This window comes from Mauremys reevesii, linkage group 1 (assembly GCF_016161935.1).
Source record: "Mauremys reevesii isolate NIE-2019 linkage group 1, ASM1616193v1, whole genome shotgun sequence".
Classification (NCBI taxonomy): Eukaryota; Metazoa; Chordata; order Testudines; family Geoemydidae; genus Mauremys; species Mauremys reevesii.
Window position 1 is genome coordinate 239493634 of NC_052623.1, and position 23399 is coordinate 239517032.

At 41.4% G+C, this 23399-nt stretch overlaps 1 protein-coding gene across 8 annotated transcripts in view; it reads left to right on the forward strand.

Moving 5' to 3' along the window:
- The window catches only part of ITPR2 (inositol 1,4,5-trisphosphate receptor type 2), a 348068-nt gene that overhangs the window by 58457 nt on the left and 266212 nt on the right, over window positions 1-23399 (forward strand). For 7 of the 8 annotated variants that reach the window (XM_039542701.1, XM_039542709.1, XM_039542739.1 and 4 more), the window contains exons 3-8: window positions 9286-9401; window positions 11211-11297; window positions 14348-14506; window positions 18918-19016; window positions 19549-19632; window positions 21937-22083. In XM_039542701.1, the coding sequence (XP_039398635.1) occupies window positions 9286-9401; window positions 11211-11297; window positions 14348-14506; window positions 18918-19016; window positions 19549-19632; window positions 21937-22083 (692 nt within the window). Of the gene's footprint in view, window positions 1-5018; window positions 5129-9285; window positions 9402-11210; window positions 11298-14347; window positions 14507-18917; window positions 19017-19548; window positions 19633-21936; window positions 22084-23399 lie in introns of those variants that run through there. The other variant, XM_039542738.1, reaches the window with a different exon arrangement.

Below are 23399 nucleotides of genomic sequence, written 5' to 3' on the forward strand. Positions count from 1 at the left end.
TGGAGCCTGGGCATCACAAGGAGCTGAGAGAGGCTTGAGTATGCTCAGTGAAGACAGAACTTAGCCACCAAGCTCTTAAATATCTGCTGAGCATGTGCAACAATGTGTTTTTTTTTCTCTAGTCTTGTTCTCAGAAATGGCTGAACCATTTTAACTGAAACTTAAAAATAATTAAATCAACCTTAGGCAGGCACGTGGCATGAAAACTTAAGCCTGAATGCTTAAAGTTTGGCAAAGTTATAAGCAACTGACAATAGGGTCTAATAACCTGACGTGTCGGGCAACTTTAACTATAGGTATTGCTATCTGCACCGGTTATACTGTTATCATTGGTGGCTGAAATAGGGATGGGATTCTTAGGAGCCAAGGAACCGTGAAAGAGTTTCTAATATTGCTCTTACTCTCCGAGAGCTGGCTCTGAAAAAGGTATCATGGGGGACCATGATTGTTGTTTTTTAGTGATGCCTTCTCAGTTTTGCTCAGTTTGTTTCTGCCATACAGTACCTCTCCTATAGCATTCGCACAGTTCAAAATTGAGTACAGCTGCAGGCCTGAGTTGAAACATGCCCCAAAATAGTATACAGTTTCATTGTTGCATGTGTGTTTACTTTCTCTTTTAGGGTGAGCGGTGGCTGCATTATGTTTCTGTTTCAGATCACCTGGGATTGAGTATTGTTCAGTTAAACAAAGCTGTGGTTACCTTTCCTTTTGGGGCTATTTAAAGGTACCATGTGCCAAATTCTGCTCTCAGTCACAGTAGTGTAAATCTGGAGTAACTGCACTGATGTCAGTGGAGTTACTCTAGGCTTACACCAGCATGAATGAGAGCAGAATTTGGTCCCGCGGGTGTTTCCTGTAGTCTGTTGTCTATTCAAAATAGCTTTTAGTATCTTGTGGTTGAATTATGCTGGATTATGTAAGGTGCTGTGGGCTCTCATTTCCTATTGAAGTGAAAGGGTATTGAGGGCTCTCAACACCTTCATGGAGGTGCTCAGCACCGTAAAGGATTAGCCTCCTAGTGGTTATGAAAGTGCTGGACTGCCAGCCAAAAGTCCTCTGTTTGTCCACAGAACAGGTACAATGTGGTCAGCAGACGTGCAAGCTTCCTTAAACTGCAACCTCAAACATACTTTAATTAATTTAACATGAAGTTATCTCCACTGGGAAATACTTTTAGCCTCCAATAGACTACTATATGCAACAGACCACAATTAAAAACACTTACAGCACAAATTTGGCAGCACTGAGGAGCACAAGGCCCTTCACTGGTATCATTGAAGTGTAGAAATATAGGGCTGGAAGGGGACTCGACATCATCAAGGCCAGCCCCTGCGCTGAGGCAGGACCAAATAAACCTAGGTCATCCCTGACAGGTGTTTGTCCAACCTGTTCTTAAAAACCTTCAGTGATGGGGATTCCACAGCTTCGCTTGGAAGTCTATTCCAGAGCTTAACTAACCTTGTAATTAGAGAGTTTTTCCTAATATCTAGCCTAAATCTCCCTTGCTGCAGTTTAAGCCTTCTTGTCCTTCCTTCTGTGGACGTGGAGAACAATTGATCACTGTCCTCTTTATAAACAGCCCTTAATGTATTTGAAGGTCCTTCCTCAGTCTTCATGTCTCAAGACTGAGCATGTCCAGTTTTTTTACCCTTTCCTCGTAGTTCAGGTTTTCTAAACCTTGTCATTTTTGTTGCTCTCCTCTGGACGCTCTCCAGCTTATTCACGTTTCGTAAAGTGTGCTGCCCAAAATTGGACACAGAGCTCCAGCTGAGACCTCACCAGTGCCAAGTAGAATGGGATAGTTACCTCTCATGTCTCACTTGTGACACTCCTATTAATACTGCCCAAAACATATTAGCCTTTTTTTGCAACTTCATCACATTGTTGAGTCTCATTCAATTTGTGATCCACTACAACCCCCAAATCCTTTTCAGCAGTACTACCACCGAGCCAGCTTTTCCCCATTTTGTATTTGTGCATTTGATAGTTCCTTCCCATGTGTAGTACTTTGCACTTGTCTTTATTGCATTTCATCTTGCTGATTTCAGACCAATTCTCTAATTTGTAAAGGTTGTTTTGAATCCTAATCCTGTCCTCCAAAGTGCTTGCATGCATAAATACTTCAATTGACTTGATTTTTCTGTTGGTTTGTACCCCTCCCCCCCATGAGGCATTTAAAACAAGTGCAACATTTATGAGTAAATCAAAGTTTCTTTTCTGACTTTTTCCACCCCTATTTTGATACATTCGGTTTTTCATTTCTTTTTCTCACAATGTTTTCCTTCAGTTCGCTCTCTTCCTTCCATTAGAGTCCCTTCTGTTTACCCTGATTTTCTTTTTCCATCCAGCCCTGTCCCCTTTCCTTTTTCCCTCCATCCTACTCATTCCTTTATCTCTCCCTCCTCCATTCTCCCCTTGGCCGTTTCCACTTTGTCCCTCAATCTCCCTTTTGCCTTCAATCTCCCTATTGTTTCCTCTATTACCCTCCTCCTCAGTTCTCCCCCTTCCCTCATGGCCCTTCAATGCTATCATTTTCTCCTCAAAAGTCTCTCGCTGCCTCCTCCCTTCCTCAATGTAACTGTTGTCCCTCTCCTCAGCCGCCACCTCTTTTTTCCCCCCTTTCCTTCTTCAGAACCCAAAGATTTGTAAGCAATATGATTTTAAATATCCCTTCTCTTCCCAATTGCTCCGCTCTTAGCCTCATGTAATGTCATATGACAATTTCACTAGTTCTCCAGTCACTATAGAGTCTTTCAGGGCTGAATTTCTCAGGTTGTTTTTTCCCTGCCCATTTTTTACAGATGTTTAAAACATAACACTTTTCAGACCTCTTTATAAACATACAGAAGCATAAAAAGGCACAAGCTATTTCTTTTCTTTCTGGCTCCCTCATTGCAATGGCTGGGTGAGCAGGGATCCTGTTACACTTGCTCACTCAGGTTATATTGCCTGCTGTATTGAGCTTCTGGGCTGTTGAATTTTGTGCCCCCTCTCGGGGTCACATGGACTATCAAGTGATATTGGTTGCATCCTCTGAGAACTCTATCCTGCATTTGCTAGGGAATGGACTCAGTAATATAAGTGGATGTCTTCCAACTCTTGATGTCTATGACTAATCAATGACTTTTTTTGTTTAAATAAAATAAATCAATGCTAGTATTTAAATATAAAAATACTGTGGCTACCTATCCATCCTAAAACTTCTTTACCCCATCTCACTTTCTCAGGCACCTACAGATGACCAATCTCTCCATCTCCTTGATCTGTTTTCTAAAAGTATCTTTTGACAATCCAAAGTTTAAACCACTGTTTCAGGAGAATTGTAGAAGAGGTGGCTAGATTTATAGTAATCCTAGATTTAAAGGTGACCCACAAAGGAAAAGAGAAATTGACTTGTGCCCTTTTTGGAGTTTATATGATTTCAGAAGTGAGTGTGTATGTGTGTGTGCGGGTGTGTTTCTTTAGAAAAGTCCCACGCTTGTTTTTTCACTTTAGACATTCTGATTATGTCTAGGCTGGAGGATTTAATAATGGCTTGAGAACTAGTAAAATGATGACATCACAAGAGTGAAACAAGTGAAAGTTGAGCAGTTGAAGTGGCATGGGCTTTTTAATTATACTGTTTAAAGCTCTGTTTGTTTTTTGCTCTGTTTTTTGTTTAACTTCAGTGACTCAATAGCCTTTTAAATAAAGGAAGCTTTTATTCAAGTCATCTCTCCCACTTCTTCAGATAACATAGTGAGAGTTTACAATAAACAACCCTGAAAGTGCCCAGAGGTCCTTCAACAAAACCAGGAGAGACAGTGTTGTCAAGTGGGTAGGGCAGTGGACTGGCAGTCATCAGGAGAGCTAGGATCTATTCCAGGTTCTGCCACCGGCTGCTGTGTAATCTTGGGCAAATCAGTACATTTTTCTGTGCCTCTGTTTCCCCTCCCGCTCTATGTCTGCCTTGACTGTTTAGATTGTAAGCTCTGTGGGGCAAGGACTGTCTTTTATCATGTGTTTCAGTTTTTATCATAGTGAGGGCCCAGTCTTGGTTGGGATTTCTAGGCACTGCCATAACACTAATACTATATGTTGTTTATTCCTCAGGGAAGACCTGACTTGAAACATTTCTTTTTTTTTGTATAATGTAAGAAATAAGCAGGGAGAAACTTAACCAACCAACAACATTTAGGTTTTTTTTGACACATTATCAAAAAGCAAAGCAAGCGCACAAGCCAAGTTTAAATGAAAAAAAAATCCTTTTATAGGTCACCTTTAAGGCACGGCCTTGAGATGAAGGAGAATTGCATTCACTTCACAGCTTCACTGCAGTCTTTCCTGTGTGACCTTAAGCAACTCACCTAGTGCCTCCTTTCCTATACCAGGGAGAAAATAGAATTTCCCTATCACAGAGGGAAGAGAACAGAGGGGTATTGGGCAGATAGATTCATTAATATTCAAGAAGTGCGCAAATGCTGTGGAAACGGGGGGCTATATAAGTCTAGATGGGCTCCCCATATTCTCTTCCCCATTTAGTTTATCTGCACAGTGTATGGCAAGTTTTTGTCAAGTATTTCCTTCTGTAAGGATTGACTCCCCCCCCCCCCATATTGATAGATGAGTAATTAACACAGAGCATGTTTGTTCTGATTAAAACACACTTTTAACATCAAGTGTAGACAGTCTGACTAGGGGTGGTAGGTATTTAGGAGTATAACTGTGAAACAGCTGGATGACAAATGTCTGTATTTAATAAGGAAATGGTGTGATACTGCAGCATTTTTGCATTTGCTGCTACAGACAGCTCAGAACATTGCAATGCTATTTTCCTCTTTTCATCTGTTGGGTTGTGTCAAATATTGAGGAAGTATTTCAATTGCACTACTGTTGAAAGGTCACAATGTTTGCAAGATTTGTTCATGTGATTTTTTTGGGGAGATCTGCAGAGTAGGTCTTTGCATGATAAAGCAATGCTTACTGGACTTCAAAGTTCAAAATACCAGTGCTGCCAAATGCCACTGGTGTCCCACCTTTTACAGGAGTCTCAGGGTTGGGAGCAAAGTTTCCCCAGGAATCCTGAGTTCCATGAGTTTAAAGAGCCAGGCCTTCTGATCACTTTCTGCTGCTACAGAGCTTTCCCCAGGTGAGTGGAATCTGCTGGGATTTTTGATTCCTGGCTTTTTTTAACCACTCTGAAGTTTTCTCTTGGGAGGATAAATGCTGCCATAATGGTCAGTAAAAATTGATTTCACATTACTGTCATGTTTCTGTGCTATATAATAGGAAAGACTGTACATTGTAGTGGAGACATTGCATGGAGTTGTGTGTTTTACACAACTAAGAGGATATGGATGAGGAGTAACTGTGGCCTGGAAGCAAAGCATACAAGATGGTATTTGTTCAGAAAATACAAGGCACCAGGGATATAAGTGTTTGTAGAAAGTGTTCTGAGAATGAGAGTTTATAATTTATAGAATATAGGTTGTTATGGAAAATAATAGCTGACTTTGATCTAGAGGGCAAGCCCTGGCTACTCAAACTTACTTTTTCAACCTACAGTATGATTTATTGGTGTGTAATGTTTTGTATTTGTTTTTCTTCTTCTTCTCAGAGTTCAAAGTATTGTAGAAGCTCTACAAACAGCTGTCATGTACCCTAGTTTATATATTGTGGTTTTCCTTGTAAATATTCCCACTCCAAACTAAAGCAAACATTGCTGCAAGGTGGCACGGTTTGCTTTGCTAATGCCTGGTAACTCTTTCTTTTAAGGAGCAGCCACACACAATTGAGATTAGATAGCAAAACTGTGAGGATTTTGGGTAAGGGCCAAGGAAAGCACCACCACTGTTGGTTTGAATATAAATCCAGTTTTCGAGCCCTTGAATGCCCAAGCAGGGCCTATGGCTAGGAGAAAAAGGGAAAGGAGATGTTTCAATGAAAGACTGAATTTAATATAGTGTGATGGCTGCCATCTTGGTCAACATATCAGGGCTTGAACCAGGGATCTCCAGAGCTAAAAGCATGTGCTGCTACAACTCAAAGTAAAGAACCAAGGCTCCTTAGTCAGCAATGTAACAGGCCCTTATCCACTAGGGAGCAGGCATAGAGGGGTGTGCATAATATACACTTACCAGTGGGCTACAGTAGTATCAGAAAATTAGTGTCAACTGAGATGGGCTATAGTTGAGTGAGGTTGTGACAATTAGGGCCCCAAAACATCAGACATACCCCTGCATTTTAAAAAGTATAAATAAATGAGAACTTACTTTGCTTCCCTAAGAAACATAGGGACTGCCTGAGCTGTACTCGCCTCCTTCCCCCTTGTGTTCATGCCCTCCTTGGATTTCTTGCTGTGTTTCAGTTTTGCTGACTATTCACTTGTAGAGTGTGAGAGGATGTGTAGGGTGAGCCAGATTCTGTTCTTGTTTCCACTGTCGGAGAACTCCACTGAGTTCACAGCAATGAAACACAGTGGGATTTGCATCTGTATCTAGTATAGCCTAGAGATAAATTATGAATTTGACACTTGGATATCACCTATACGTCTCCAGTGATGAAACAGGATGTACTTCTTACTACAAATAATGCCTATGGGACTTTCCATATGTGTTTTTTACAGATTAATAGGCTATGCTCAGGAACTAGATACTGGGTAACTGCAGATGTGAACCTCTTTATGGTGCAGTGTTATCCACAGCTGATCTAAATCAGTGGTTAAAAGCAGCACATTGCCTATCTTTAGTTCTCAAACATCTCAGATGCTGACTCATCTCCCCCCCCCCCATGGTAACAAATGTGCAGGTGATTACCCACATTTTAAAAATACACTAATATAGAAAATATACAAAAATATATAAGCTATATTTTTCAGTAAATTAAATTGAGACATTTAGGCACTGATCCAGCGTAGTATGAAAGTATGTGCTTAGCTTGGGCATATGCTTGTTAATATTGAAGTACCTGGAGCTACAGTCCTAATTGGGATTGTGGGTAGTTGTGGGAAGAAAGCATTTTTGGGGGTAGGGAGAGCTGGGGAGAGTCTTTGAGGCAGTTTATTTTGAAATGCTTTTTGATGAATATGCGTTATGACTGTGTGAGCACCTAAATATAAGTACAGTAATGAATAAAGAAGCAAACATGCCCATGGGCCAGGATTCTCCAGTCTGCTAGGAAACAACTTGTACACCGCTACCCCGATATAACATGACCCAATATGACACGAATTTGGATATAACGCGGTAAAGCAGCGCTCCGGGGAGTGAGCGGGGGAGCTGCGCACTCCGGCGGATCAAAGCAAGTTCGATAGAATGTGGTTTCACCTATAACCCGGTAAGATTTTTTGGCTCCCAAGGACAGCGTTCTATCAGGGTAGAGGTGTACCACATAAGCAGTGTAAAGTGGCCTTCAAACTGCTAGTGAAGAATTCCCACTCTGCAGAAGAACTCTCTGCTGGTGCAAAGGAGAGGAAGTGGCTCTAATTACTCCAGCACCAGCTGCACCCTTGTCCCTGACATAATGCCCTCTCCTTTCTCTTATGTGGGTGACTCGGGAGGGCATGGGGGAGCAGAGCTCTATATTATTTTCAATCCTCCACTGAAGTAAGATCCAACATCAATGCCAGAAGTCAAAGCTACTCTTGTACACCTCCTCTGAAAATCCCAGCAGTAGGTTATTAACATTGATTCAGAAATAGTTCTAGAATTTGATCATGTCTCACAATATTATTTTTTTAACCTTTATTTTAAATTACCCAGCGTTACTGAGTGTGGAGGCTTGCGTTAGGCCCACCACCGCACACAACACCCTATGGGGTTTTATTAGCTCTCAAACAAAATGTTTTTTGTTTTTTAAATTCCATGTCTGTAAAATATTCATTGACAATTGATGCTTTTTTTTCTCTTTGATTTCTATATGCTGAGGGTGAAGCTACAATTACTAGCATTTGCTGTTTAAAACAGAATTCTTCTGAGCCTAGCTTTGATAACGGTTGATGATACAAGAGGAATAAAAATAGTTAAATATTTGTTGTTCTGAAGTCAGACTTGGGCAAGTCATTTAATCCCTCCGTGCCTCTTTCCCGTATTTAAAATGGGGGAGGGTCCCTTTCTCCTGCCCCTTTTCTGCTTTGTCTATTTTGATTGTAAACCCTATGGGGCAGGGGATACCTCTTACTATGGATTTGTACAGCACCTAGCATAAAGGGGATCTATTCTTAACTGAGGCCTCTAAGCTCTACTGTACTAGAGAATACACTGTGCTGTGTGACGTTGGTTGTGCTAGTCTGCTGGAAGCATGATCCTGTGGTTAGAACACTAACTTTGGACTATAGAGCCAGAGTTTAATTTTCTGCCCCACCACAGACTTCCTGTGTGACCTCAGACTATTCACTTAGTCTCTCTCTCCCCCTCAATTTCCCATCTGTGAAATGGGGCTAATGCCAGATAGAAGTTCTCTGTCTCACAGGGTTCTTGTGAGGATAAATACAGCAAAGGTTCTGAGATGCTCATATTGAATTGTTAGAGGGGCTGTGTAAGATAGGTCATTACTGATATTAAAAATTGTTTATGTATGTGACTGTGGTATTGTTGTGTATAGAAAGTGTATGTTTTCCATTTTATGTAGAGCAGCAAGATGCCCTGTAGCCAACCCTGCTACCATGGAGTAAAGAGCAGATACCATTTGCAACTTTTATATGTAACGTTCTATCTCCACTAGGTGTTAAGAAACCTTAGGTTGGAGAGCAACTTTTGTTCCTTTGATACCGTTTTGTTAATCAATCTTGAGGAAAGCACATATGGAACTGAACACAGTGTTAAAATTCCTAATATTCCTTGCATCTGAGAGGCCACAGTTTATTATTTTTGCACTACCAAGAGAATAGGAAGAGCAGATCGCTGAAGTCAAAAAGTAGGGCACATATTCTCAGCGTTTCAGAAGTCACACATGTTCAGTCAATACATATATAAAGCCATACCAGAGCAAAGAAGAATAAAGGGGAAAAAAGCATGGAATCTTGCATATTTCTTGCAGGCTTATGGCCTACAGCCCTGCATTGGGTGTTCAGAGAACCTGTGCCAAGTGGGAGGATGTAGGTGTCATTGAAAGATTTATAGTTGACTCAGCTATTTCCCCCACATTTATGGTTTCATTACTGTCAGAATGTTTTCAATCTAATCTATGCCCAGACATTGTGGTATCTAGGCATTGCTGGAAAAACAAAACAAAAGAACCCCACCCAGACAAATAAGGGAAGCATCTTTCAACATCACTTTTATAGGTGTTTTTTTCAATTTTCTGCAGATTGCCTTTTCAAGGTGTGTCCTATGAACCGATATTCTGCACAGAAGCAGTACTGGAAAGCTAAACAAGCCAAACAAGGAAACCATACAGAAGCAGCCTTGCTTAAGAAACTACAAGTAAGAGACATGTTATCTGAATCTGTAGGCGGTGGTAGAATTACAATAAAATGAAACAACAAATACCTGGAGAATTGCCATGATGAGTATTATGCTACTATAGCAACCCTCCTTATGTACCCCTTCGTCCACCCGCCTACCTCCTTGACTGGCAGTGTTGCCCTCTACATCCTGTTTGTCCTGCCTTAGGTCGTCAGTCCTTTGGGATAGGGACTGTGGGCTGGTCTACACTATGGGGGGAAATCGATCTAAGATACGCAACTTCAGCTACGTGAATAACTGAAGTCGAAGTATCTTAGATCGAATTACCTACCGTCCTCACGGCGCGGGATCGATGTCCGTGGCTCCCCATGTCGACTCCGCTACCACCGTTCGGGTTGGTGGAGTTCCAGAGTCGACAGGAGCGCGTTCGGGGATCGATATATCGCGATATATCAATCCCCGAGAAATCAATTGCTACCTGCCGATACGGCGGGTAGTCTGGATGTACTCTGTGTCTTTATTCATTGTGTGAAGCACTGGGGACTCCCATGACATAATATTCATTTCTCAAATAACTGACTTAATAGGAGCAGCTCTTTCTTTTAATGTACTATGTCATTTTAGGTCTGAATTCTAGGAGTCAGGCAAAGGGACATTTAGAGAACCTTTTTCCATACCTTCAGCCTGAGATTTCCACACCTTCAGCCTGAAATATCTCCAATAAGGCTGTTTTTATTGCCTTCAGTTTGGTGGTGGCACCTTCTCACCTAATCGTCATTGGACACCATACACCTCCTCCTTTACATCGAACACTGGATATGAGGAAAGGGTTCCTCTATCACTGAAAGAGAGTCTGCACAGACAGCAAAATCAGAGGGATGATGCTGGCTGAGTGAAACGTGATTACCTGTAGACATAATTTCACACAGTGAAGGGACAGCATTCAATGCTACTTTCTAAAAGCAATGAAGAAAACATCCAGTGGAAGGTGGTGTAGCTAGACCAGGGAACTAGGAGTCAGCGCTCCTTGGTTCTATACCCACCTCTGCCATGACTCTGTTTGACCTTCAGTAAATCACTTTAAACTCTGAGTCTGGAACACGCAGTTTGTGAGCTGAATGCTTCACTTGAACAGAGTCCCATTAAAGTCAGGAGGGAGAGGGGTCTTTGTGGGTACAGCAGCATGCCACACGTTGCAGAATCAGGGCCTCAAGCATCTATTAAAATCACTCACTAAAACTTACACAGTATTGCAAAGATTCATTCTTTAAAATTTTTAAAAATATTTTTGAGAATATTGGGTGAAACATACTATATAAGTGGCATTACTACCGTGCAATTCTTTTTCCTGTAAGTTACTTTTGATATAACCAGAAGTGGTTTGGTTTATACTGTCCATATATTTTATGCCTTATTTATTTATTTATTTATTTTGGAGCATTTCAAATCTTAAAGGAGAAGATGGGAGGGTGGAACTGCTTTTTTTTTTCTCTTCAAAATTCAGGATGACATAAAGTACCAGGCAATATATTTCTTGTTGTTGAACTTCTAAAATAGCATGCAGCTAGGACGTGATCCGTAAACTATCAATCATTTTATTTTGGGGAATATAAACCCTGAATAGTTGTATGGCATCTGTGTGCTTATAGTGCACAAAATTATGATGCAGCAAGAGACTGGTGCTAAATTGTTTATATCAATAGTGCAGTAACAGCTGTAAATTGAAGAAGGCATTTTTAGTGTGATGCCATTTCCTTTACTTTCTCACCATCCCAATAGCTGAATCCTAGTATTGATTTCTTATTGAAATAAATGATTCTTTTGCAGCATGCGGCAGAAATGGAGCAGAAGCAGAATGAATGCGAGAACAGAAAGTTGTTGGGCGAAATCGTAAAATATAGTAATGTCATACAGGTAAGGCACTGAGATGCATCTGCATTCTCCCAGAGCTGAAAGGGAACCAGTTGTTTCATGTCAGAGGTTATTGGGGACATGAAACTAATGTTGCAATTCTGGTTGTCACAGAGCAGATAAACAAAAGTTGGTAAAAGTTGTTCTCTGTTTTTCTTTTTTAAAGAATACCAGAAGTACTATATGTTCATTTTCTAATGGTGTGCCATAAGAGTATTTATCAATATGTAGTTATTGTTATTTCAGTCTGGGAAATGGATGTAAATATACATTTCCATGATATATGTTGATATCATCATTGAAAAAGTGCTGTGCAACTTCATCTAAATCACAGGAGTCCTTCTTCCTTCTTGACATAAGTGTGAAAGATGTTATATTCTCAAGCTCAGTAAAACATTTTCTTAACATACAGAGGCCTATAGTTCAATAATCTCATTAATGGGGTAGTAACATTAAGAACAGTCCAAAGGAAGAGGGCAAGGGGCACCCGCATATCTAGCAGTGAGTTTCAATTGGCCTGACCATTGTATCCCAACTCACTGTTATTATCTGTATCTAAGAGATGTTGTGTAATATGTCATTGGAAAGCTCATAACTCACCTGCTAACATCATTGTGTAATGTTAGGTGCAAACAACTGATGCAAAGTTATGGACATAAACTGAAATCATAATTCATAAAATGTGTTTGCCAGTCAAACAGGACTTACTCCACCCCAAGCAAAGGAATGTAGTTTCACCCTGGGCAGTTACTTCTAAAGTACTTTGAAAGACCATGAAAATATATTTACATATCAGATCCACACATCTATCAAGCTAACAAGTGCGGGGAAGAAACAGCATGGCTACACCCCAGCAGGGAGGAGAAACTTTATCTAAGCTATAAAGATGGAGGAGGGGGGTTCTAAACCTCAGATAGTAAGCAATTGAATCAACGGATTGAATACAATATTAGTGTATCATATAAGGAGGGCCCTACCAAATTTATGGCCATGAAAAACGCGTCACGGACCATGAAATCTGGTCTCTTGTGTACTTTTACCCTAGATGATGCAGATTTCACTGGGGAGAAAGTTACTCAGATTGAGGGTTCTGACCCAAAAGGGAGTTGTAGGGAGTCACAAGGTTATTTTGGCAGTATTGCCACCTTACTTATGTGCTGTCTTCAGAGCTGGGCGGCCAGAGAGTGGCGGCTGCTGACTGAGGGCCCAGCTCTGCAGGCAGCAGCACAGAAGTAAGGGTGGCAATATCATACCATGCCACCCTTACTTCTGCGCTGCTGCTAGCAGCGGCTCTGTCTTCAGAGCTGGGCTCCTGGCTAGCAGCTGCTGTTCTCTGGCTGCCCAGCTCTGAAGAAATCGCTGCCGCCAGCAGCAGCACAGAAGTAAGGGTAGCAGGACCACAACCCCCCTTACAATAACCTTGGGACCCATGTCCCCAACCTCCTTTTTGGGTCAGGACCCCTATAATTACAACACTGTGAAATTTCAGATTTTAAATAGCTGAAATCATGAAATTTACGATTTTAAAAATCCTATGACCATGAAATTGACCAAAGTGGACCCTAAATTCGATAGGGCCCTACATATAAGGCCTTTTTTGAATGTTTGTAACACACTGGTGATTAAAACATAATATCAATAAATACCCATCATTCCTCCTATAGTATTAATACCTACATTTTACAATCATATTAAAGTGTGTGGCTGAACAAAGGGAGGAATAGTTCCTGCCCAGACAGAAGTGGGGTCGGGGGAGGACGTCTAGGGAAAGCTGTTTATCTGTCTTCTATGTAAATTAAGCATGGTAGGACCAAAACAATGGAAGCCCCATTTATATACCAGGAGAAGCCCGCAGGAATGGAAGAACAGCATGAGGTCAGCTTCCTGATGGGCACAGAAGGCGGGGCACACAGGAAGGCTTCCTGCCTCCTGAAGCAAGGTCGTTGAATTGTGGGAGATACAAGCAAGCACAGGAAGCTGTTTTAGGCATCCATCACTAGGCAGACACAAGAAGCCAGCGCTCTTGAAAGCTGTGAAAGATGGGTCCTTCAACCAAGTGTGGGTGGGTGGGTGGGGTGGGTGGGTGAAGTCTCTGGAACTGAATATAGGTGAGAAACCTGCTTAGGCAAAGAGCTTTCACCTAGGAGGACAAGGGAAACCAGCCCCTTGTGCTTCTGGGAAAGGTCCTGACTGAGGGAAACTCCGCCACAGCTGGGAAGAGAACTGACAGATGAAAGAAACAACTTGAGTAAAGCCTGTATCTTGCTAGGTTAAGTTTAAGACTTTTTGATGCATATTTTCACTTTTATTTGCTTGTAAGCCTGGCTGACTTTATTTCTTTATCTCATTTAACTTCTGTCCTAGTGTAAAATAAAACAAGTTTATTAACTACAAACCAACTCAGTGGTGTGTTTAAAGGGAAGGGTGTATTCACACCAGTTAAGATAATAAACTGTGATGTGTTTTTGTGTCTGGAGGAACAAATGAACCATATTATTTCTCTGACCTGACCAGGAGAGAGCTGGACATTGCAGAGCACATGGTTTTGTGAAAATATGGGACTGGGAGTATGTTGGGGTCTCCTTGCTGGCTGTAGCCAAAGCTGGTGGAAATTACTGGGGGCTGCTGGGATCAAAGCTGCTGAAGCAGGGCTGTCTAGCACACAGACGTTCAGGGTGTGACCTGCATGCTTGTAGGCTGTTGGTGAGCGGCTGAGGTTGGCAGCTACAGCAGCAAAGCATTGTGAAGCACCCAAGGTTACAGAGGGAGGGTGATGGCTCCACCCCTCACTGGTCTGGATTGGCACCTTGCACTGGCCAGACTGTGAGCAAGGTGTATATACTATATGCCACATAACTGATCACTACACTGTTTTCTTTGGTTTTCTTTAGGATCATATACAGTAACTGTTTCCTTGGTTTATTCCAATGTACTTTGATCTCTTTTCTGGTTTGATTTTTGTCTTCATTTATTTGTTATGAAAAATTGCCAAAAGCAAAATAAACCCCTGACAGAAAGGCAGAAGGAACCCTAATTATTTGTTTTATTGACAGTTACTGCACATAAAAAGCAACAAATATCTCACGGTTAATAAGAGGTTACCAGCTCTCTTGGAGAAGAATGCTATGCGGGTGTCTCTGGATGCTGCAGGGAATGAGGGGTCCTGGTTTTACATCCAGCCATTTTGGAAGCTGAGGAGCGAAGGTGACAATGTAGGTGAAAATACTGAATCTCAACTAAGTTGTTTAGGGAGAAAGCAAAGGGATGCAGGAAGAAGAATAATTTCTTAGTTAATGGCATAAATCAGGACTCAAAGCACACAGAATTATTTCTAAACAATGTCTTTGCTGAATATACGGTACATAAATATATAATGCCACCTCAAATGCCAGATGGAAGATAATGTCCCGGGTTTGGTTCTACACCGCTGATGCACAGTCGGTAAGAGTGTCAGCTGGTGTAAATTGGTGTAACAGTGACGTCAGTGGTGCTACACTGATTTACACTGGCTGAGAGTCCATCCCATTGTACATTTTGGGGGAGGGGGATATAGGAAAAGAGCCTGTAGATTCCGAAATGAACTCACAAAAAGCAAGAACGTTCAGCATAAAGGGCAAAATTCTGTTCTCAAGTCCATAGAGCAGATCTCTAGCAAATATGCTGCACTTTTCCCATGCATTGAACTCCCTATGCCCTCTCAGGAAAACTGTGCCCAACTCAGAGAGGGAATTGGATTTGATAATCAGGTGGGTCCTTTCCATCTCTATCAAGTACGATCCTACTATTGAGATCCTATGTTGGTTAAAGATAGAATGTAAGTAGAGATCATGACTGCAGATCTAAGAGAATTGTGTCCTAAGCTTGAAACTCACTCCTTAAATCGTGATCACATCCACTATGCCAGTTCAGATCCACCCCTTAGAGGGCCAAGTTCTGGGTTTGGCAGCTTCATGCTGCAGACCCGACTGAGGATTCCTGGGCAGGCTCTTCAGTTGTGTAGTGCTAAGCAAATCTCTCATCAGCAGTAGCCACGTACAGTAGTGCTTTCTTAGACCACAATAGTTTCTTATGAAAATATACTGGAGGAAAGTGTTTATAAAGTATGCTAGAGGGAGTTGTTACAATGTATTTGATTTGTGTGATAGGTCACACTGTAACCTTTGATTCAGATTTTTCCATTAATATGTTTAGATGCAAAATTTAAAAATAATATAAACCTGAGGCTGGATCCTTGATTTGGTTAGAGGTAATAAATTTAAATTCAGTTTAAGAACTGTGAGTGACACAATGAGGATGAAATTCATATTTTATTATACAATAAAACTAAAGCAAGCCTGTGTTAAGGAATTACAGTCTAACAACTGAACTCTGCATTTATGCTCACATTCCTAAGATGAAAAGACACTAAGGGGTGATCAGTCCCTTGATGAAGGAATGGGTGTCAGGTCCTTCCTTTAAGCTCTGTATGATGGTGTATGGAACGTTCCATAAATTGGAAGCTACCCTATTTTTAGTAAATGATAATGTATTAAATCCACCTTTTTACCATGTGTGTTCTTCAGCTGCCGTATTTAATTATTAGTACTTCAGAACCAAAATACCATCTTCTTTTTTGGCTATTAATATCGAGCAACATTCTAATTATCATTTGCGTCAATCAATATTCCAAAAAGATACAAAAATTCCCCTACAACACTTGCTAAAACCGGTTAAAACAAAAACATATTTAGTACATGACCCAAGGTTATGCCTTGAGTCACTATTATTAATGCCTTTTATTCACTCATACTAATAAACTTAACTTTAGCTAATATGAAGCCTAAGCTTTAGGCCTCAAGGCCTATCCCCTACTTGCATTTCAACACATTTTCAGCTAGCATAAGTAAATATTACCCTCATGGTTTACAGTAGTGGCTACTTAGCATTGTGAGATTTTCTTTTTAATAATAATAATAAAAAAAAGATTTTTAATTTGATCTTACGCTGACTTCTTTGGAGCACTTCCATAGATATTTGGCACCATGATTGAAATGCATATTACTTAATGCATTCTAGCAGTCTAGTTTGGATTAATTTATTAATAACCAGTTAGTAGTTTTGTCCCAATTCTGCAGTCCTCCATCAAATAAAGCTCCATTTGACTTCTATAGGAGATTTGATTGGTAAGGACAGAAACTGCTCCAATTGAAGTGAATGGCAAAGTTTGCAATGACTACAATTAGTGCAGGATTAACTCCTTATTGACTGCTGATTTTGGCTCTCTGCCAGTTAAACTTGCTTTGTTTCTGGTATTGTGATAAGCCAAGGGAGATGAATGTGCACAACCACTCACAATTGGTGCTCAGAAGTCTGCAGAATAGTGGCCTAATCCATTTGTCTGATCTAATCATAGTAGTATCTCAGTAGGTGAAGTTACTCCAAACTCATATTGGACTTCAGGGTTGCTCTAAATTACCACAGCAGCAATGGCCCCCTAGGGGCCATTTTGTTGTCCCAGGATTGCCAGAGTACAGTGTATTCTGGGCATGGCTTCTACCACTCCCAGCATATCCTCTGCACCAGGGGGCTGGGCAGAGGACGGTTGCATAGATCTGGTGATTGCTCTTTGCAAGAGGAGTCTTCAGATGCCCTGTTAAATCAGCTTTCCATAGCCTTTGCACCCCGAGATTTGGCCCAGAGATTATAGGGACATAGTTAGGCTCTCATTAAAGTCAAAGGATAGATTCTTATTGACTTAATGGTGAATTGCATCAAACCCTAGAAGATACCTATTTGGGTTGGAAAGTGAAGAGTTTAGACCAGGGACTCATTAATTACTGCGAGTGAGAGTGGGAAATAAAACTAAACTGGTTCAAGTGTTTGTAGGAGTCACAGTTCCTTTCCAAATCTGTGCCTGGGTCAGCACAGCTGTGTGCCACTCCTTACTTCTGGCCCTCGCACCCCCATGTAAAATCAGATGTTAGCTCTCAGTGAATAATACCTTTTTTAAAATGGGATGTTTGATTATGTGTTATCTCAGTAATTTTGTTGTTGTTATAATCCAGCTGTACTTTCAATGGATTTTGAAGTCCTGATTCAATTCTGCAGGATACAAGCCTGATGGTTTATTTTGGTTAATGAATTGTCTGATCTTAACTTCTTACATGGCTGTAAGTAAAGTCTGTATGAAGCATGGCATGCAGGAATGTATTGCATAAGTAATGCACTTTAAAGGCACTTTTTTCATCATTGTTTTGGATTCCTTTAGTAAACTTCCTTGTTTTGGATCTGCTAGGATTTTGACATGTATTCTGAGCATGACAACACCTTGTTTTGGTACCAGTATTTATTTAACTATTCTTAAACAACTTGAAACTTGTTTTCACCCTCCCGCCCCCACCACCAATGCGCCAAATTCATTGGCTTTGATTTCAGTGGAGTTACGCAAAGAATGAATTTGGCCCAAATGTGGTGTCAATTGCATTAAGTTAGCAAATGCAGAAATCAACTTTGTGTGTTTGTGTTCCAAAAAAGCATGGCTCTCGCAGCATTTCTCAGGACACGGATCACAGTTTTTAGTAGTCGCTTCCTAGTTTTCACCTATATGCGTGCTTAGACTTGCTGTGAACACCAAAACCAAATCCAAGAATCAACACCAAAGTTTGAGCAAGGCTAATAGTATTATTCTACTTGGATTTAAAGTATTTCCTTTTAGATTTGAGTAGAATTCTTTTCACATGAATCTGTTTTTTAGGTTGGAGACTGTTTTCCATGTTGTTTTCCCCAGATCTGGCTGTTTTGTGCAGCTCAGGCAGTGCACAAGAGCTGGAATCTGGCTGTAGCTGACTGACTGGCAATTCCTCCAGTAGGGAGGGATCTGTCAGTTGGCATAGCTGGCATCTGTGATAACCACCACCCATTATGTAGGTGCCTTTCAGCACAGGGGGCAGACCATGATTTGATTTTCAGTTGATATAGGATCCTTTAAGGCCCATAGCCAGCTGGGGTAAGTTAGAGCACTCCTTAGGCTGCTCTAAGTCAGATCAGGCCTGGGGCTTCACAGATTGGACCATAGCCACTCACTTAGGCTGATCTGATGTTGGCCCCGCTGCCCCAGAAAAACCCAAAACAGCAACAAAAAAACCCTGGCCCTAAGCCTCTAAGGCTGTTGTGAAATCAAAGTCCTAATGGTGGAGAATTTTGATTGAGAGCAAGGGCTGGAGAGGGATCTTCCTCATAATCTCTGGACTATTTTCCCAAGTTTTACCTACCATCTGACTGGCAGCGCATGGAACAAAGAGCAGTTAATGCAGTTTTTATCTGGATTGGTTTGTTTTTACAGACATGGAATTGGTAGGTTCATTGAGCCTCTTTTTCACCCACAAATGCCTACTGAATCAAGCAGCAAGCTCAGTGAGAGTGATGAAACTTGTTGGGATGACACTTCGAATGAGCCGCTCACTGGGGGATGTACTTGCTTACCTGGCTGAAAAAAATTCCATGGTCTCTGAATTGTCCTCAGAATAAGTTGGCCAAGCAAAGGTCCAAGAGCATCATCTGAGCTGAGCCCTAAAAAATGTAGCATTGCTCCATTTTATTGGATAATTACATGTGACTAAATTGCCACTTATTTCTGGCCTCCAGATAGTTGTGGGAGACAAAGTTGTCCTGATGCCAGTCAACGCGGGGCAGCCTCTGCATGCCAGCAATATAGAGCTTCTAGATAATCCAGGCTGCAAAGAGGTGAGTTCAGCAGAAGAGGGGTAGTTGGCCATTCAGAATGTGTATGCTTCCTCCTTTTTTGGTATGCTCGGCTCCAGCATGGGCTAAAAGCCAGCAGCATACACCAACTCTAACACTGCTGATACTACCCCTGAGAGAATGGCCCAGCTACTTGACAACCTAAAGGCAAAACACGCCTGATTCTGCAAGGCACTGACAGCTTCCTGGGAGTTATTGGGTATCTGACACACTTACAGATGTCAATATGTGAGGCAGGGGTTTAGCACCTCTCACGGTCAGGCCTTTAGGGTCTTCCATTAGTAAGCACCATAACTGGTCATAAACATTTGGGCCACTCTATATCCATCATCGTTGTCACCCATCGTTATTTATTAGTGTTACTGTATTAGATGGGAAACCTCATCATGGATCAGGACCCCATTGCCCAGAACAAAAAGATCTTACTGTACCGTTTTATGTATTAAAAAGACTAAATCAGTTTTAAAAGAATAAACAAAACCTGAACCTATAGATGTGTATATATTTTTAACAGGTAAATGCTGTTAATTGCAACACAAGCTGGAAAATAACTTTATTCATGAAATACAGTTGCTACAGAGAAGACGTTCTTAAAGGAGTAAGTATGAGTCACGTTTTTGTAATTTTGTTTGTATTGAATTTTAAAATTTGGAACAATTATGCCATATTCAGGCTAACTGCACCTAGGAGAAATATTACAAAGAACTAGAACTGGAAAACCACCTTACAGGAACAACCATAGCTATCTTGCATTATCTAGGATCCTCCACCAGTGTCCCACACCAGTCCTATATAAAAATGCAAAGGAAGAATACTGGCTTACTGTTGAATAATCTTAAGTTTTTATTTGTACTGTAGTATATCCCAAAGGCCCTCATCGAAATTGCGGACCCCCAGGGCAAGATACGGTATAAATACATGACGAAATCTCTGCTTTGAACAGCTTACCCCCTTAGTTTCAGCCAAGATGCAGAAAGCAATTGTAACAGATAGTAGGAGGGAGTTGGGGCATGAATGGTGAGAGCACTAGTTATAAGATGCTGCCGCTACAAAAGTGAATGTTGTGCACAACTTGAGGGCTCCGAATTGCTTAGTTTTATTTTAAATAAATTAATATCAGCAGTCCCCACGTGCTCCCTAACTAGCCATTATCAACTGGCAATTTCACGGTGGCAGTGGGTTTTGAGGAAGGAGGAAAGAATAGGTGCTTACAGAACTGTTTGGGGAGGGTGTTTCATGCTTACGGGAGAGGTGGAGGACAGCAGGAAGATGTCTGTGGAAGAAGCAGATGCTGAAGACTGGCATCGTTAGCATAGCAGAGGGGGCAGGACGCAGGAGCAGTATAACACACATGAACAAATAAGTAGGAAGGGGTAGACTTGTGAAGTGAGGGCAAGAAGATTTAGTCTGATGCAGTGGAAAAGGGGAAACCGTTGGAGGGATTCAGAGTGAAAGAGAGGGTTACGACAGGCAAGGACGTTGACCTAGAAAGGTGGAGGGCAATGCAGGTGCCAGGGAGTGCTGAGAGGAGGATGTTGTAGTAGCTAGGATGGGAGGTGGTGAGGCTGGAATAAGAATTTGAGCTGGGTGGGTGGAGAGAGAAGGAGGGAGCTTTAAAAAGTTGTGGCAGAGGAGGAAGTAGTGTGACTTCAATGCAGCTTGGATGTGTGGGGCAAAGGAGAGGGAGGAGCCAAAGTTAACATGGAGTAGCAGGGAGGACAGAGAAAGCACAGGGAGTGTGTTAAGTTTGGTGGGGAGGGACCAAGGTCCTGATCCTCCTCCACCCTGGAACCTTATGCAGTAATTTACACTTGTTCCGAGGCCACTTGACATAATGCCAGATCAGAATTTCTAGAAGTTTACATGCATCTGGTAGAGGTGTAAACGACCACACAAAGTGTAAGACTGTGGAGGATTGGATCCAAAGTTCAGCTTTAGTCAGATTTAGTTCCAGTTGACGGTAAGACATCATGAGGTAACGTCAGGGGGAGACATGCTGAGATGAGGGAAGGACAGGTCAGGAATGGAGCATAAAGGTGGTAATTGAAGCCAGGTGAGCCAGTGAGATCCCCTAAAGAAAGAGCCCTCTCCACTACCAGAAGTAATAGGGGCGAAGGCCCCATTGAAACAGACGTTGCGGGAACAACCAGATAGGCAAAAGGAGAACTGGGAGAGCGCACAGAGTTGCAGAAGCAAACAGTGATAGGTTGTTAAGAAGGATATGATCAATAGGGTCAAAAGCATCTAAGATTTCAAGGTAAAAGAGGATTGGGTTGAGATCTTGCAGTTTGGCAAGCTCTGCAGTGAACGTGACTTTCCATCATCACAGCACCAATTCTCAATTCAGCATAATTAGCAATCTGTGTTAGAAAAGGCCTAGGACAGGAATAACTGGGTATTGCTGTCTGTGTTGAGATGCATTGGCAGAACTGTGTGAAGGGGAAACTTGTACAACCCCTGGCTACAATATGCCTTATTCACACTTCTAGAGTGTGCTGTCGGCTATTCATTTTCACCAAGCACTATTTTTGATTAAGCATAGTTAGAAAACCAATTAAAAAAATTCCTTAATCTTAAAAATTACCCCAAGGTTGACTAGTCATCCTTTCATTGTCATGCTTTGAAATAGATTTTATTTTCATTAACGTTTCACAGGGTTTCTGTAAGAATAGACTTTCAAGTCAATAGCCTGTCTATAGCCTACAAAACCAAGATGTGTGTTCCCCTTTCCTTGAGTCCCCAGCAACAGGAAAAAAAAAAAAGTCAAAGGTCCCACTTACACAAGTGAAAAGTCATGTGGACTCTGTTGATGCCAGTGGATTCATATGGATCAGACTCTGGCCCAACATTTCCAATCACCTTGTCTTCCATTTGGTAATACTTCCCTTCCCTGTTCCTTTAGGGGGATGTTGTTAGACTCTTTCATGCGGAACAAGAGAAGTTTCTGACCTGTGATGAATACGAGAAGAAACAACATATTTTCCTTCGTACAACATTGCGTCAGTCAGCCACTTCTGCAACAAGTTCTAAAGCACTATGGGAAATAGAGGTATTTTTGCCTGTTATAAATATTTTAGGATGCAAAGGGCAGCACTCAGTAAAAATGCATCATTCCTGGCCATTTGGTATCGCCATATACCTCCCAGTAACTATTCTTGTTTTTATGAAGAAGTGTGTGAGGATGAATACTTAAGAGATGCTTTATTGCTACAGTCATGTGGGGGAGAAGATGTTTTCTTGCTATATATATAGCTGCATAGAAACAGAACAATGGAAGGTCAAATTCAGACCTGGCATAAATGGTGCAACTTTATCAAAGTCAATGCAATGACACTGCTTCCCCTGAATCTGGCCCAAGATAGGTATATATGGACTCTCATGGGATGCACATATTTGCCATTAATGACACATGGCAATAGAGTTCGGTCCCAATTCAACAAATTGATTGAGTCCATTCCTCTTCAGCAGAGCGCGTGCTTACAGTAAGGCTTTGCTGAATAGGAAGGCTTTGCTGAATTAGGGCCTAGATTAGCAGGAGTTTTTTGTTTTTTGATAGAAGAATATGGGGCAATTGAGACGTCTTAGAACCTTTATTTCCACACTGTGCAAGGATCCCAAACTGCTAGACAAACGTTACACTGTGAAAACAAAAGGCTTCTTACTTGGTCAAACCCACACTTTTGCCTGGGTAGGGACTGCAAGAGTGGGCCCTGCATATCTAGGGATCACTTAACTCATTACTGAGCAAATCGGCAAGGCCAAACTGGAAAGTAGTAAGTAACACTAGAAAACAGTGGAGGACATAAAGGAAAGATTACCCTGGCCAGCTCAACTGACAGTGAGGAGATTTGGCCAGACAGACTGTAATTATCCTGGTGTCCAATGTCCAGAGCACCCTGATTATTTTTTTTGCAAAAAGTGCTATGCAGTTTTTATTGTTTGTATTGGTGGTGTAGCCGTGTTGGTCCCAGGATATGAGAGACGGAGTGGATGAGGTAATTTTTATTGGACCAACTTCTCTTTCAGAACAGAAATTTTTAATAAGAGAAGGAGACACCGGGTAATCTGCTTTTAGTAATGCCCATGTAAATGTGGAGTAGGACCATTTACTCTGTTGGATTCAATGGAGTAACTCTAGATTATGTCATGTGATGAAACCTCCAAGAATACGTCCAACCAAAATTGGCAACCCTAATAGCTAAGGCTGTCAATATTCTGTACAATGTAAATTCCATGATGATAAAATATTTTACTACAGGGTGAAATTCTGTGCTTACACTAAATCTGCCATAGAACATAACTAGTTACATTTATATTTCACTGCTTGCAAGGAAACGTGCCTCTTAGAATGTGTGAATCTTCAAT